General features: G+C 36.5%; 1 protein-coding gene across 1 annotated transcript in view; it reads left to right on the forward strand.

Annotated features, from left to right (window-relative positions):
- VPS8 (VPS8 subunit of CORVET complex) overlaps positions 1 to 18,060 on the forward strand; it is a 280,105-nt gene that overhangs the window by 121,506 nt on the left and 140,539 nt on the right. The window contains exons 29-32 of the mRNA XM_036850709.1: positions 7,074 to 7,145; positions 13,156 to 13,275; positions 14,349 to 14,405; positions 17,715 to 17,827. Coding sequence (XP_036706604.1) covers positions 7,074 to 7,145; positions 13,156 to 13,275; positions 14,349 to 14,405; positions 17,715 to 17,827 — 362 coding nt within the window. The remainder of the gene's footprint in view (positions 1 to 7,073; positions 7,146 to 13,155; positions 13,276 to 14,348; positions 14,406 to 17,714; positions 17,828 to 18,060) is intronic.

Consider the following 18,060-nt stretch of genomic DNA (forward strand, 5'->3'; position numbering starts at 1 on the left):
GTCAAATATATCACATGTACTGTACTAACTGGGTGTGTACCCTGGGCTGACAGGAGATAAACCCTGCCTTTGTGGAGGAAGAGGATCCAGACTTGTAGATAAGTAATTATAGCACAGTGTAAGACGTGTCACTGGAGAAGTACAGGATGCTGTAAGAACACTTAGAAGGGGAATCTAATGGAGGGTTCAGGAAGGTGTCTTGGATGAAATGATGTCCATGGTGAGTCTCAAAGGATGCGTAGAAGTTAGGTTAAGGATAGGGAAAAATATTCTAGGCAGAAGGACAGACTATGTAAAAAGGCCTGGAAATAAGACAGAGCAATGTGTGTTCAGGTAATTGAAAAAATTCAGTATGGCCACATCTTTAAGTGTAAGGAAGCCTGCAGAGAGAGAAATTAGAGAGGTAGAGTCTGCGTTTTGTTATCCATGGTAGGAAGTTTGGACTTTATACTAGAGCAGCAGGTAGCCATTGAAGCCTTTTAGGTAGAAAAATATCACGGTTTGTAGTTTAGAAAAATTCCCTCTGATTGTTGAATGGAAAATGGATTGAAATAAGATAAGATTGGAGGCAGGAAGAAGTTAGCAAAATGTTGTGGTAATCTAGATAGAAGGTAATGGTGGCTTGATTAGGGCAGTGACAGTGGGGGTAACCAAGACATGAAAGGATTTGAAAGATATTTTAGGAGGCAAATCAGCCTAAGATTTAGGGCTTAATATACAGTTGGATGTGAAAGATAAGACGAATAGGGAAGCATCAAAGATTCCTAGATTTCTGACCTGGTAAACTGGATGTATAGTGGTTTACTTGTGGATTCAACAGGAAATCAGAGGAGAAACAGGTTTCTTGGGAGATGGATGGGGCGGGGGTGGTGGTGGTGCAAAGTAATGGTGAAGTGTGGTAGAGGTAGAGAATTAGCTCTCTTTTGGACTTAATGCATTTGAAATGCCTACAAGACAAGTGGAGGCTTCCTTCTGTGTGTGCATCAAGGGTTGGCTGCATTCCCAAGTATTACAGCTGGAGAAGTGGGTAAGACGTAGGATCCTAAATTTTAGATTCACTGCCTATTATGTCTACCGTAATTGATTACTCATATGACCTTCCTAATTAGTATACCTTAATAAAAAGAACATTTTCAGGGAGGCACAAAATAATTTAGATGACAGACTTTTAAATCATATTTTCCCACTTTTAAAAATTTTGGAATATTTTTTTCAAATGAGGTTTTTAAATTTAGCTTTCTTGAGGTACAGTTTATATAAAATATAATTCATCCATTTCAAGAGAAGAGTTTGACAAACATACGCAGTCTTGTAACCACTACCACAATCTAGATATAGAACAAAAGGTCACTTTTGCAGTTTTGTACTGAGTCCCTTGCCCCTTGCAACTGCTGGTCTGCTTTGTGACAGTATAGTTTCACCTTTCTAGAATGTTATTTAAATAGAATCATACACTTTGTAGTTTTTTCTGGCTTCTTTCACTTAAAATAATGCTTTTGAGACTTATCCATGCTGTGGCTTATACCAGTAAGTTGTTCCTCTTTATGGCTATGTAATTTTCTATTTTATGGATATTTAATTTGATCCATTCACCAATAGTTGGTCCTTGGGGTTGTTTCCAGTTTAAGTTATTATGAATAAAGCTATTATGAATATTTACATAAAGGCCTTTGTGTGGGCATATATCTTTATTTCTCTGGAGTAAATACCAAATAATGGAATTGCTGGGTCATTTGTTAAGTGTATTATTTTACTTAAGAAGAAACTGACAAGACTTTTCTAAAGTGGTTCTACCAGCTTACATTCCAGTAGTGTATGAGAGTATCAGTTCTTCGTCTTCTCTCCAACACTTGGTATGGTTGATCTTTTTTTTTTTATATAAATTTATTTATTTATTTACTTATTTTTGGCTGTGTTGGGTCTTCGTTGCTGCATGTGGGCTTTCTTTAGTTGCGGCTAGTGGGGGCTACTCTTCATTGTGATACCCAGGCTTCTCACTGTGGTGGCTTCTCTTGTTGCGGAGCACGGGCTCTAGGCGCGTGGGCTTCAGTAGTTGTGGCATGCAGGCTCAGTAGTTGTGGCGCACAGGCTTAGTTGTTCTGCGACATGTGGGATCTTCCCGGACCAGGGCTTGAACCCGTGTCCCCTGCATTGGCTGGCAGATTCTTAACCACTGCGCCACCAGGGAAGTCCCTGGTTGATCTTTTTAATTTGACCATTCTAATAGGTGTATAGTGGTATCTCATTGTGGTTTTAATTTATATTTCCCTCCTGACAAATAATATTAAACATCTTTTCATTAAAATATATTAGCAAAGAAGTTATGTTTGCCATCCATATATCCTCTTTGTTGAAAATATCAATTTTTTTGCCAATTTTTCCCCTATTTTTAAAAATTGTGTTTGTTTTCTTGTTCTGAGAGTTTTTTAATATATGTTTTTTATCAGATTACGTAAGTTTAGCAAATGTTTTCTCCCAGTCTGTAGTTTGTCTTTTCATTCTCCTAACAAGGTGTTCTGAATAGCAGAAGTTTTAAATTTTGATCAAGTCTAATTTATTAGTTTTGTTTTATGGATGTTGCTTCTGGTGCCGTATCTAAGAAAACTTCACCTGACCCAAGGTCACAAAGATATTCTCTTGTATTTCTGTTAGAAGTTTTATGGTTTTAGGTTTTACATTTAGATCTGTGATTCATTTTGAAGACATTTTTGCATGTGGTACAAGGTTTAGATGCAAGTTCTTTTTTCTTTATTTGCATATAGATACCTAACTCTTACAGCACCATTTGACAAAAAGACTGTCCTTTCTCTACTGAGTTGTCTTTGTACTTTGTCAAAGATGCATCATCTGTGTATATGTGGGTCTGCTTCTGAACTGTATTCTGTGCCACTGGTCTGTTTGTCTTGATGCCAGTACCACATTATCTTGATTACTGTAGCTTTATAATAAGTATGAAAATCACATTATGTTAGCTCTTCCATGTTCTTGTTCTTTTTCAAAATTACATTGTCTTTTGCAGTTTTGGGTTTTTTTTTTTTGCATTTCAATATGAATTTTGAGTTATCTTGTTAATTTCTACAAAAGCCTGCCTGGATTTTGATTAGGATTGTGTTCAATGTTTAGTCAATTTAAGAATAGACATCTTAGCAATACTGAGTGTTGTGACCCATGAAAAGGTATACTGTTCCATTTATTTAGGTTTTCTTTAATTTTTCTCAGTAATATTTTGTAGTTTTCAGTGTAGTTTTCTGAGTGATAAGGATTCAATGTAATGTTTCGCTACTATTGTACAATTTAAAATTCTTGATAAAGTAAAATAACACTTCCCTCCCATTTATCTTGCTTTTGTATACTGCCATAAGGAAAACTGATGTCAACCTGACTTTTTTTAACTTTCCCAGGGACTTAATCTTTTTTCCTAGAGGACCAGAATACTTTTTTCCTTATATTTAAAGACTAATATTTTAACTCTAAGATATTACTCAGAATTGACTATTTTGGGTCAGTTTTGCCATATATGTACTGTGGGCCTTTTCAAGTATGTGAATTTGAGTCTTTTTATTTAAAGAAAGTTTTCTTGAACATAGATTTAAATACTTTTTCTGCTTCGTTATTTTGTATTTCATCTTCAAAAACTCCAGTTATTTGTATATTATATCTTCTTTATCTTCTATATTTATCACCTTTTTTTGTTCTCTTTTATTTCCTTCTTTATTTAATTTCATTTTCTTGGTTCTTTTCATTTATATTCTCTATTTCTGTTTACAGTGCTTTTGGTTTGTAAAGAACAATGCTATCTGTTCTCCCTTTGGTGGCTTGTAATTCTGTCTTCATTTCTGAGATGACTTTTTTTTTTCATTTTTTGTCTGAGTTCAGTTAGCTGCTATTTCCTATCTTCCTGCTCTTTGTTCATTCCTTTTATGAATTCTTAAATTTATGGTTTGTGGTGTTCTTTCAAATCTGCAATTGTATGTTTAAATATATTTCATATATGTTGGGATATTGTTATAGTTTACTTCTATCTTGTGACTAGTTTTTATTTTGTTTTATTCTTGAGTGCCTTCATTTGCTGTTTTTATTGTCATTTTTTTATGTTGGATTTTTCTGGACTAGCAATAATAGGTGACCTTGTTGGATGGCGGGGGGAAATTACATACTATTTTCCGCATTCAAGTACCTTCTTTATTTGCTACAACCAAGTGCAATTTTTTAAATAAATAGTGTGTTTTGGGGATAGCCTATCTTCTCAGTCTTTGACAGTCTCTTGTTTTAGTAGGACCTTTATCTTGAGCCACTTTCTTCTTTACCACAAGCCTCCAAGGAATATCTCTCCATTCCCTTTTCTATGCTAAAAGCTGTATCTTACCAAGGCCTCCGGTCCATACTTGCCAGACCTCTTCTTTGTTCTTCCCATTAGCCAGTGTGCTGACCCACCAGGTTGCAGACGTGGCCTCATTATTTCCTCACCCAGGGTGGATTTCCCTTTTTTTTGGAGGTGAATTCCATTTGATATTACAGGTATTCTGTTCCTACTGAAACCTCGTCACACCCTCCTTTCCTCTACCCAATTCTATCCTGACCTCTTTTTGGTTTTATGGGCTTTGGAGCCAACTTTGCTAATTTGGGATGTTTACTTTCCCACTTTTATATAAGTTGAAGTATGTAACATTTGTTGTCCTTCTGGTTTTCCCATTAGCCTGGGTTGTGGGTGATTCTTTTTGTTCTTTTCTACATACACGTATCTTATTGGGAGATGTGTGAAGCTGTTAGGTCAGGGGTTCACAAACCACAGTCTGTAGACCAAATCCAGCTCCATTTGGCCTCTGGTTTGTGTGAGCTAAGAGTATTTTTTTTTTTTTTTTTTTTTTTTTTTTTTTTTATTCACACACACACACACTGTATTTTATTTTTACAAGACATAAATAGACTGACACCAAGCATTGTACATGGATGACCACAACAAAAGCAACAATGATTGCAATTACCAAAAGAGTATTTTTTTTATTTTTTATTTTTGAAGGTTATAAAAACAGAAGAAGACTGTGTCGTACAAACCACATGTAGCCCACAAAGCCTAAAATATTTTCTCTCTGGCCCTTTACAGAGAATGTTTCTTGACCCCTGGATCAGGCTTTAGCCAACTATCATTATCTTACAGAAACCCTATAATAGTTTTTAAAGGACTACAGAAAGAAGTTTGTATGACCAAATTCACAGGTGACTTTGGACTTGAATTTTAGGTCTACCTTTGCACTTCACAAACCGTGTCATTCTCCATTAGGACATCTTTGCATGTTATTCCTCTAACAAGCATTGTATAATTAGAAGCATCTTTGTGGAATGATAATGTTTTAACATAAATGTGCCATTTTGGTGGCAGCTGTTAACTACAATCAAAATATGTCATTATGTGTATCACAACATTCATAAGAAAGTATATCACCACTTAATTATGTTTACAGAAGTAAACTTGCAATATGTGTTTCAAAGCAGTGAATACATGCTGCCAAAAGGAAAGTGGATACGGAAATTCTTTTTTACTTGCTGTCAATGCTGTAGTTGTTTAATACATATGTTAATTCTCCGTGGTTTTGTGTTTAGCTGAATAGCAGTTGTATTAGCAGATAGTACCTTGTCTCTGTGACGGCAGAGTGACATCTCATTTTGGCCACACGCCCTGGGAAGGGGGTGTGTGCATTTGTGTGAGTGTGTGCGTGTTTGTTGTTCTCATAAACCTTAGAACTGAGAGACTTTCTAGACCATCTTTCTGTCTTCAGGCCAGGCCATATTTAACCCGTGTAAGCATCAAAATACCCTCTGTTTGAACTTTCCAGATTAAGAGTTCCTACAAGTCCCCTAGGTAACTCATTTAAGCTTTTCTTAACTAACTGGCAGCAAAGGATTCTAGTTGAAGAAGAAATTTTTTTTAAAGATTTTATTTTCCTCTGTAATTAACTGGACAAATCAGTAGTCGTTGTTTTAAGTGCTTACTGTGTGTCAGACAAGAAAAGGGAAGGAAGGACATGCTAGTAAGAGAACAGCACGAGCCGAAGTACTTTGGAGAAGCTCGGGAAGCTCAGGGCCCATTTAAAGAACAGCAAGTATTCTGGTTTGAATGTAACTATGATGTAGTCTTGAAAGTTTGTGTCTTTGAAATTCTTTATTAATCTATTGGGACAATATGTAGTCTATTTTTTTGCTTCAGGATCGTAAGCAGTAAATTATTGCTGTGTGGATTTAAACATTACTAAGGGCCAAATGTGCTAAGTGAAAACCATAGGCAGATCTTCAAGTCTTTTATCATTCTTATTATTCAGTAAATATTTTCATTTAAATTTTTTTATAGTGAATATAATTTCAATTTCTTCATATATGCATCCTGGAGCTTCTAGGTATTTTCAGAATCTGGTGCTGTCATATACGTGGGTGCATGTTCTATTCAAAATATATTTGGCTGTACTTGAGCAGGGGCATAAAATCAAAAATGCTGTACTTGGCAGTGTTTTGAAAATAGAATGCCTGTTCATTGTATGTATCCTTGAGGTTTTTAGCATTGTGACAGTTTTACCGTAATAATTTTTAAAAATATCTATTGTTGAGCATCATTTTTTCCAAGTTGTCATGGAAATCATGAAAATTATTTTTCATGACAGTTAACAAACTGTATTTCAGTTATTATTTCCAAATAGCATGGACGGAATGATGGCTGAGCATGTAACATGTATTTCATCCTTTTCAAACCCTTGCTCACAAATTGCCTCTTGCCATTAGTGTTCTTTCTTTTTTGTTGCCTGTAAACTTTGCCTTCCTTTCCTGAGTCACTTTTTGGCTATATAATAATCACTATATGTTTATACTTTTTATTTATTCAGAATGCTATGCAATATTGAATACTGTAGCTTTCTGTTTAACTCACTAAAAATAACTTATTAAAGGTATATCAGGAAAAACCTGATGAGGAGTGGTTACCTTATTTGGAGTTTACCTGACTATTAACAAGAATTTAATATCATGTTTCCTTCTAAAATTTCCAAATAATACTTACTTTTTTAAAATTTCTTTTTCCCTTTCAGACTTTTGAAGATTTTAAAAATGACAAGCAAGCTGTAGAATATCAACAACGTATTGTGGATATTTTGTTGAAAGTAAGTATTCAAAGAGTACATGTCTTTGTATTGATGTTTATATTAAGAAAACTGAATTATTTGATAGCAGGCTCCAAAATATTCTTGTTTAATAAAGTAATATGTTGCAATCATTTAAAAATTTTATTATGATGTCTTAGTACTTTATTCAGCTTTTGAAGACAAAGCATTCATTCAAAAAATATAATGTATCTCAGCTACAGAGTGCTACTCTTGAGAAATACATATTGTGATAATTCCTATATTAGTATGATTACATTCAGTAATGGAGACTAACTTCAGAATGCTTTGAGAAATAATTAATGTGAAGAGTCTCCTTCTGTCTCATACCAACACCACTGTGTTGCTAAGGTAGTGCCATACATAGTTTTGCCATGGAACTGAGATGACGGTGACACTTAAGAATGATTTGAGGCACACAGAGATGATCATCCCAATCTAAATCTAACTAGATTCAGTTGAAAGCTATTTTGAGATTCATACTGTTGCTAGTGAATGATTCTTTTTCTGTCCATCTGCACAGCTTCAGCCATGCCAGTTTCTTCTTGTAGTTGAAAGCTTAGAATTTTCGTTCTGTTCATTTGGCTATAAAATGGAGATTTCATCCTCTTAGTAACTTTTAGATTATTTTGGACAAGAGACTAAAATTAAAATATTCTCTAGTTGTGCATAACATTAATGCATTAATTACATTTATAATAGTTCTTCATAATTTTCAAAGCTCATTTATATACATGATCTCATTTGAGCTATTTATTGACCTTGTAAGATAGGCAGTGATGAATAAGAGAATAGAATTGCTAAGCTCCCAAATAATGCCAGTTTGATCCAGGTGGCTAGTATGGAGAATATTCACCTAGATTTCCAAAATACCTTCCCAAATGGTCTTATTCTTGTCCTTCTTTAATTCATGATCTTACCTCTCCTCTACCTAATATTCTTCTATGGCTCCCCCTTGGCTCAGTTGAAATTAAGTTCTGCTGTGAGAGAAAGTTCAAAATAATAATAGCTTGTTATGGAAATTTAGTTTTCTCCTATAAGTCTGGAGGGTAGGCAACCTGATCTAGTAGAGTAGCTTCACAAACTTATCAGTGATGTACATTCCTTCTGTCTTACTGCTGTTATTCTTAGTATGTGGTTTGTGTCTTTTGGTCCAAAATGGCTGCTGAGGCTCCAGCCATCACCTCTGCATTCTAGCCAGCCTGAATGCAGAAAGAGATGAAGAAGAAAGTGTTCTCTTTCTTTCAGAAAATTTTTTAGAAGTTGTGTACTGCAATTCTGCTTATATCATGTTGATCAGAACTTAGATATATGGCCCCTTAGATGCTAAGAGAGACTGAGAAATGTACTCTATTTTGTGAGTGGCCATGTGTTTAGCTAAAAATGAGGAGTTCTGTTTCTAAATTAGAAGGAAGGAACAGATGTTGGAGCACAAGTACTAGTTTCTGCCATACCCATCTAAACTGTTTAACACGACATCCAAGATGCTTCTATATTTTCTGGTCCCTGACTACTTCTCTATAACCGCTCCCCTCTCTGACCCTCCTCACCACCACCACCACCACCCCCCACCACCATTCTGTATTATGAACTCCTCAACAGTTTTGTTTTTTGGTTTGTTTTTGTTATTTTGTTTTTGTTTTGTTTGGCCACACTTGCATCAGCTTGCAAGATCTCAGTTTCCCACCAGGGATTGAACCTGGGCCACGGCAGTGAAAGCCCAGAATCCTAACCACTAGGCCACCAAGGGGACTCCTTCTCAACAGTTTTAAATTGTTGGAATTCAGTGAACTTTCTGTGTCACCTTTACAGCTTATGTTCTTTGTGTGAGTTTTCTTTATCCCACCATGCCTTTCTTTCCCTTTCCCTGCCTGGCAAATTCCTAGCCATTTTTCCAAGACATAACTCAAATATCATCCATGAGACACTTTTAGAACCCTGTCTCACACTTCCAGTTTGATTATTGCCCCTTCTCTGTGTTCATGTAACACTTCATGCTACACTTGGCACACTATAGTAATCGTTTACATGTATATTTTCCTACCTGGAATGAATTTCCTGTAGATAGCAACTGTAAGGATTTTTTTTCTTTGGTCATTGTTTTAACATGCCCAGAAACAGAAATATGTCCAGCATAATGCCTGCAACCTGGTAAATGTTCAAGAAATGTTTGCAAGTTGATTGAATTAGAATTTGAATTTAAAACTGTACTAAGGGACTTCCCTGGTGGTGCAGTGGTTAAGAATCCACCTGCCAATGCACGGGACACGGGTTCAAGCCGTGGTCTGGGAAGATCCCACATGCCATGGAGCAGCTAAGCCCGTGTGCCACAACTACTGAGCCTGCACTCTAGAGCCCACGAGCCACAACTACTGAGCCCACGAGCCACAACTGCTGAGCCCATGAGCCACAACTACTGAGCCCATGAGCCACAACTACTGAAGCCCGCACACCTAGAGCCCGTGCTTCGCAACAAGAGAAGCCACCGCGATGAGAAGCTGGCGCACTGCAACAAAGAGTAGCCCCCGCTCGCCTCAACTAGAGAAAGCCCACACGCAGGCAACGAAGACCCACGTAGCCAAAAATAAAATAAATAAAAATAAATAAATTTAAAAAAAATAAAAATAAAAACTGTACTAAGTTGGAAGAATGATCCAAATGAAGGAAATAAAGCTCCATGAAGTACTTAAACTCCTACTGTTGGTGAATTGTGCTCTTGTATATATATATTTTTTAATTGAAGTAGAGTTGATTTACAATATTGTGTTAGTTTCAGGTGTACAGCAAAGTGATTCAGTTTTTATATATATATATATTTTTTTCAGGTTATTTTCCATTATAGGTTATTACAAGATACTGAATATAGTTCTCTGTGCTATACAGTAAATTCTTATTGCTTATCTGTTTTATGTATAGTAGTTTGTATCCATTGACCTCATAATCCTGATTGACCCCTCCCCCCCCTTTTTCCATAGGTAACCGTAAGTTTGTTTTCTATGTCTGTGAATCTCTTCATTTGTATTATTTTTTAGATTCCACATATAAGTGATATCATATAATATTTGTCTTTCTGGATTACTTCACTAAAGTATAGTATTCTCTAGTTCCATCAATGTTTGCTGCAAATGGCATTATTTCATTCTTTTTTATGGCCGAGTAATACTCCGTTACGTATATAAACCACATCTTCTAAAGCCATTTGTCTGTTGGTGGACACTTAGGTTGCTTCCGTGTCTTGGCTATTGTAAATAGTGCTGCTGTGATCATTGGGGTGCATGTATCTTTTCAAATTAGAGTTTTCATTTTTTCCAGATACATGTCCAGGAGTGGGATTGCTGGCTCATCTGGTAGCTCTATTTTTAGTTTTTTTAAGGAACCTCCATACTGTTTTCCATAGTGGCTGCATCTTGTATGTTGTTTTGATAGTATTTACGTAGGGTCAATGAAGAATGAACTTTTGAGATTATTTTCTCATTTCTGGTGATAGAGTTGTACTCATTTGTTAAAGTGTTTTTCTGAGGGAGCATAGGCAAGGACCAGAGAACAGGTGAGTGAGCATCAAACCTCAGGCATTATCATGGGTGCTGAATGGCTGCAGATATAGAGGGGGAAAGCTGTTAATTTGTGACTTTTTATAAGATTGCTCAGAAAATTTTGTAAGCATGGTCTCTGAAATCAGTCAGAGAGGGAATGAAAAGAAGCTAAAATTTCTAGGATGATAACTTGCTGAGGTGGCAAGGGAATGGGCTGTGAGTTAGAACTGTTTCCTTTGAAGGTGTTTCTAGGATCAGATAGTTAAAATTACACTTCAGAGCAAAAGGAAGAGCTAAAATCAGAGAAGGGCACTAGTTGGGCCCTGAGAGTTGGGTCCTAGGAAAGGACCTGCACACTGAAAGAGAGTGATGACTGGGTATTTTAAAGCTATAGAAAGCTCTTTGAATATTATAAATTGGAATTTAGATACACACACAGATTACAACTTGAAATCTCCTCATACTCTAGTAATGATTAATTATGCACTTGAGCAAGCTGTGACTGCTGGATTAAAAGCAGGCATGGTAAAAAAAAGCAAGGGACATAGTGCTTAGCAAAGTAAGAAAAGGTAGGCTAAAAGCTCGGCCCCAAGGGAATGCTTTATAGGAGAAATCTTATACTTTATCTTTGAACGGAAAATGAAAGGAGGGAACTTAGGACTTTTCTCTAGGTGAGATGGGGTACTATTCCCTAATTTGTTTTAGAGTTGCCTCCATAAATTCATCTAGTCCAAAACAATACCTGGTCTTCCTTCCCATACTTTTGCATTCTCCCTCTTTGTTAATGGCATTATTCTCCTCCCTGCCTGTCAGGCTCAAGACCTGCCATTTTTCATTCCTCCTTTAGCCACATGTTTCCACACATGTGAATACTTGCCCTGTCTCCTCTCTCTGCAGTGTCTTTTGCATCTGTTTCTCCTTCCCTGTTCATTATCACTGCATTGTTCTGAACCCCTCTGTCTCTCCCTTGGACCCCTGAAATCACATGCATCTTGGTCTCTCTACCTTTTATCTCTTGCTTCTGTTATTTAATCCTAAACACTGCTGATGGGGTAATTTTCTTAAGCACAGTGCTGATCATGATCAGCTCTCCTCATTGCCCCTTTAGAAACTCCTCAGTTTTTGGTGGAATAAATTCTACATTCCTTAGAATGACATTAGAGGCCTCATCTTTCCTTTCGATCTAATTTCTCCCTCCTCATGCATGCTGCTGCATTCTAATGAAACACAGTTTCTCCAGACAAACTTGTATTTTCCTGTGTTCATGCTTTTGCCCCTACTCTTCTCTCTGCCTGGGCTGCTCTTTCTCCTGACATTTCCCCCTGTCATGGGTTCCACGTGGGCGTTAAAGCTTAGTTTAAAAGCTAGTTTTCTCTTTTTTTTTTTCAAATTTCTTCTCTAACCAGTTGAACTAAATTTCTCCCACTGTGCTTCCGTAGTCATTTGTTCCTTTATAATAGTGCTGATTGATCACATTATGCTTTTTATTTAAGAGTTGTTTACCTGTCTCACCTTGCCTTCTGGTTCATAATTCCCTTGAAGGCTTCTACCATAGCATCTTACTCATAGTAGTAGGTACTCAGGAGATGAGAGGTCACTTAAATCAGAGGACTGATTATGACTTGGTAACTGTGTGTGGTTGCGAAGAGCCTGTTATATGAAACCATCTGTTCAACAAACTGCTTATAGACAAGGCAGAAGCCGTTCACTTCATTTTTTCGTGGGCTGGCTGAGTTCTTTTCTGGGATACTTTCACTCTCAAGTTATCTTACTTTTAAACCCCAGAGCAACTCCCTTCTTCCTGTGTTGGTGGACAACTTTTTAATAAGATTACTTTTAATTTAAATTAACTTTAGATTCTCTTTTAAGAATTCAAGAGAGGGCTTCCCTGGTGACGCAGTGGTTGAGAATCTGCCTGCCAATGCAGGGGACACGGGTTCGAGCCCTGGTCTGGGAAGATCCCACATGCCGCGGAGCAACTAAGCCCGTGAGCCACAGCTACTGAGCCTGCGCGTCTGGAGCCTGTGCTCCGCAACAGGAGAGGCCCCGACAGTGAGAGGCCCGCGCACCGCGATGAAGAGTGGCCCCCGCTCGCCGCAACTAGAGAAAGCCCTTGCACAGAAACGAAGACCCAGCACAGCTAAAAATAAATAAACGAATAAAGAAGATTTCATTAAAAAAAAAAAAAAAAAGAATTCAAGAGGGAAACATGATTAATATTTCTTTGAAATCCACCTCTCTAACAGTTCAGTTCTTATCCAACTTGTGCCTAAAATTATGCCAAAAATTACTAAAATGCTTTCAGGGTGTGCAAGTAGTTGTGCCCCTTCTCTAAATGGTATTGAACTCAGTTGTTACATAGCCAATAAAAGAATCTTTGAGTCTTTAGTACTGAGGCGTCCCCCAGCTTCTAATTATTTATTTTTCTGTGTCAAACCAGATGGCATATTGAATAAATGGTCTCTTTTGCTCATCAGGTTATGGTGGAGAATTCAGATTTTACTCCCTCACAAGTAGGGTGTCTCTTTACCTTCCTTGCCCGGCAGCTTGCAAAGCCTGACAATACCTTGTTTGTAAACAGAACCCTTTTTGATCAGGTGAGTGTCTTTAACCATAAGAACTAGAATTGTTTTTATTTACTGTTCGTAGAAAAATTCACTGGATTACATGGTTTCTTAATATAATAGCCTATTGGGTAAGTGTCTTACCAGATAGAAGCTTTTTCACCTTTCAGTTTGGATCTAAATTAGTTTTTTTTTTTTTTTTTAATGTTGTGTTTGGGTAGTATGACTGCCTAGTAACTTGGTATCATGGGAGTATGGTTTGTGGAGATTGGTTTACATAGATTCTGTTCTCCCAATTATTCTGTTTTTCTAAATTGCCTAGAATTCTTGGCTTAAGAATTTTTCAGTTTAATAATCACCCATCTCACTGGTAGTAAGACTATGATGGTGAGCATCTGGAGGAGAGATTACTTTTAGAAAATCTGAATTTACTTACAAATGACTTTAACTGTGAAGGTATTTCCTAATCCCAGTTAAATATCTCCACAAAGCCACAGGTGGCAAAGAAAATACTTTTTATCTGGAGAAAGTTGCTAATAATGACCAGCGTTTATTGAGCACTTCATAGTGCCATGCTCTGTTCCAAAGTTTTATATGTATGTATTAACTCCGTACTCCCAGTAGCTCTGAAATTGGTATAGTTATTACTCCCATTTTGCAGATGAGGAAACTAAAACCTGGAGAGGTTAAGTCACTCATCCAAGGTCATACTTAATAAGTGTTATTATTAGCAATAAATATTGTTGTTAAGTGTTAATAAGGTTAGGATTCAAATTCAAGTGGCCTGACTCCAAAGTCCATGCTTTGTGTGGTCCACGGTATTGAGGATCTTAAAGTTAAGGTATATAGATGATGCTGGCTTCCAGTCATGTTTCTAAACAGCAAAGAAATGTGTATAAGGTATATATTAAATTGTTAGCATACCTGAAGCCTGCTGTGTCATCTACTAGGCCAATCAGTTGAGAAGATACCATATACCTGTGGTGTTCGTTGAGCCGAGTGTGAATGAATTGGTGATATAGAAAGGGTAGTAATGGTTTTCATTATGACAGTGGTGTGGCATGCATGCTGGTATCCAATTAAAAAAATACCTTTTCTTTGACCAGGTCCTTGAATTCCTCTGTAGTCCTGACGATGACTCCCGACACTCAGAAAGACAGCAGGTATGAACTACTGGAACTCATCTTGCTAAAGAATGGGAAAGAAGACAGAGTAAGCCAGAAAGAACCTTTCTGTACTAGACCTCACTAGACATAAGGGGAAAATGACTTGTGCCAAACCCTAATACTAAGCTAGACAGTGGCAACCAGAAAATAGTGTGGATGGTTGTTAGTTTGAGCCTCAATCAAACTAAATTCCTAGGCAGACTGGACCTGTCTTGCATTCAACATGACATCAGAGAGAATATAAACTTTATCCTTCTCCTTCATGAGCAACGGTTGGCACCTGTTGTATGCTGCATTCCACCAGTGTCATTAAGCTGGTAACCACTTCTAGTTGCTATGGCCGTGAACCAGAAAGGCTTCAGGATCCTGAGTATTGGAACACTCAGCTTTTGGGAGTGCCACTGCACTAGTGCTCAACATTTCTGGAGACAAGAATCCATCTGTCTCTCCACTAATCACTGTGAGAAAGAAATTGATTACCACTTCTTTCTACTTAGCCACTTTCTTGAGGGTCCTTTCTAGGAGTAGGATTTCTTAAAAGCGTACCCATTGTAATTGTGAGTACTAAGAGAGGCAGTCTATTTAAAATTGATAAAATTGATAGCAAGACTTTGTCAGCTAAGTAAGCTACAAAAATTAAGTGCTTTGAGAGCTATGCTGATTTTTTTATGGTAATATATGCCAGGCCAGAGGTTGAGACTCAGATAAAGAATATAGGATCACAACAGCGAACCCTTTCTCTGCACAGCTGTGGCCCCGTGACTGCTGCAGACTGTCTTAGGGAAGAGAACAGCTGCTAAAATTATGATTGTCTCTTAAATTATACTGAATACAAATAGTAATGTGGATCCCTCATTTTGCCCCTATTTCTCTATTGGCAGGAAAAGTGAAACATGTTGTGCATGGTGTTGCTATATAAAATGATAAAAACTTCTTATGTAAATTACTAAATAAAACAAAAATAAAAACCAAACCTAAATGTAAAAGCCAAACCTTTAAAAGTAATCATAATGTAGTAATCTATTATTGGGAGTCCCCTTTGGGCTTATCTGGGGTTTTTTCCCCAACTCATTTTAGAAAATAGAAAGAAAACTGATGAAGTAAATTGCTCAAGGTCATAAATGAGATTAGAACTCAATTCCTTCCCTTCTAATCCAGCACTCTTTCTCTTGTACTGTTTGTCATATATCAAAATTTGTTTATGCAATATATTTGAATATTTTCCAGTGGTATGCTGATAAAAGTTTAACAACTGGTTCGCACTGATATGAACGTTGGTTGATGTTTTCATTTATTAAAGTGAATAAGATGAAAGTGCAACAGTGAAAGCATGTCAGAACTTCATTCATCAGTGTTGTGACTTCTTTGCTGAATCGGATAACAGTTTTTGAATACTGGAAAATAATTCCTTAATTTTTTTGTGCTATTTATAGTGTAATGTCTCTGACATGCACACTTTTAAGTTTGACTATCTTATTAACATTATCTCCATCACTTTCTTAACCAGAAATAGGCACGCTTTTTCTGTAATGGACCAGAGAGTAAATATTTTAGGCTTTATGGGTCACATATAGTCTCTGTCACGTATTCTTCTTTGTTTGTTTGTTTTATAACCCTTTGAAAATGTAACAAGCCCTGATTTACAGCATTTGCCGGTTTCCATGGTGTAAGTATTCCCACCATGGCTGACTTCAGTCTACCAGCATGATGTCACCTGGCACATGGAATTGGGGAGAGATGCACCATACCACACACTTATGTAATATTTCCACCATACAGATATGGCTACAGTAACTAACCTTGAGAGCATACACAGTAAAATGTAGTAAAATAATTAGGAAGTGGTGAGTGTGGGTATTGACTACCTTCACTTTTAATTTATTTAATTGTAGGTTTATATAATTTAATTTTTAACAATGCCTGTATTTAACCACCGGCTTACAAAATTCCTGAAAAGTTAACAGTCAGTTTCAGCTCAGTAAGTTGGTTCAGACTGGCTCCAGCAATGGCAGTTGATTATGTTATTCCAAACTGAGGCTTCTAGCAGGTGGGTTCACGCTATCATTGCTCTATATAGCAGTACATTATAATACTCAAAATGGATTAAATTAGAGTTCTGAAGTGTAAAGGTAGGATAGGTTTTATTTCTTTTCTGCCTTTTAAAAAAAATTTGACTTGAAAGTAATCAATTTCCTGTGTTAGAAAAATACTTTGTTAAATGGTTTCCTGGAGTTCTGAGAAAGGGCATGTTACTCTGGATCTTGAACTTAAATATAGGAGAGAGCTTTCTCATATTGCTCTAATGACTATGTAGTGATTCTATTATATTTCAGGTTTATTTTAAAATATTGATATCTCAACATCCTAGTCACCTTTTTTTATTCAGCTACTTAGTGTGGTAAAGATTAATTATATGAACCCCAGCATTTTTCTTTGTTTTTTTTATTGTGGTCAAATATATATACACAATACGATTTGTCATTTTAAGCATTTTAAGTGTACAATTCTCATTAAATATAATCTCACTGTTGTGCAATCATCACCACCATCTGTCTCCAGAACTTTATAGTCCCAAACTGAAACTCTGTACCCATTAAACAGTAAGTCATCGTTATCCCTCCCCAGCACCCTGGCAACTATTAAACCTTCTGTCTCTGTGAATTTGACTACTTTAGGTGCCTCGTATAAGTGGAATTATACATTGTGTGTCCTTTTGTGACTTATTTCACTTAGCATAATGTTTTTAAGGTTATCGATGTGTGGCATGTGTCAGAATTTCATTCCTTTTTAAGGATGAATAATATTCCATTATATGTAATACCATATTTTGTTCATCCATTTATCCATTGATTGACATTAGGGTTGTTTCCACCTTTTAGCTCCTTTGAATATGCTATACTGTGAGAAACCCAAGTTTTAGTTAGAAACATTAACACGTGAACATGGATACTACCTGTGGCAACAGTTTTAAAGAACCATAAGTCAGTAAAGGCACCAGACAAAAATTCACTTATTGAAAGAATACATATGGACGTTTTTAGCTTAGTGGAGGGTCAGTTAGGTGTTCTAATAAGGCTTTGTTTGCAAACACTTTTGCATTCCTTCCATGTTTGAAATAAGCATTATGTTATCTTTTTGTAAGACTTAATACAATATGATCAACATTATAATGGCAGTCTAATCCCTTGTATGATACATGAAAGCCAAACTGAACATCAGCACGTAATAAGACAAAAGCAAAAAAGGGCAGGGTTCTGTGGCTGAATGGACCTTAAAGAGCTAATAAATAAAAGTAGATTCCAAGAGGTTTTTTTACTCATTTATGTTAAATGTTCAGGTCCTTTAGAATTGCTGCAGGCTGGAGGCATAGTTCAATTTGAAGAGAGTCGGCTCATCCGTATGGCAGAAAAGGCAGAATTGTAAGTTGCTTGAAGCCATGTATTAGTTCCCATAGAACTATTAAATTATATTTCTCTAACTTGAAGCCCAGTTTATTTATGCATTGCCATTTTTTTAAGAAAAGTTATGCATGTAACAACAAAAAAAACCTGGGTGCAAAAGTTTCTGCCTTTCAAGTCTAGAAATTAGTTAGATGTGCAGAAATTAATAGCAAGTAAATTTGAAGTGCTTGTACATTTTAGTGTGAAAATGA

This window comes from Balaenoptera musculus, chromosome 4 (genome assembly GCF_009873245.2).
Source record: "Balaenoptera musculus isolate JJ_BM4_2016_0621 chromosome 4, mBalMus1.pri.v3, whole genome shotgun sequence".
In the NCBI taxonomy this organism is placed as follows: Eukaryota; Metazoa; Chordata; class Mammalia; order Artiodactyla; family Balaenopteridae; genus Balaenoptera; species Balaenoptera musculus.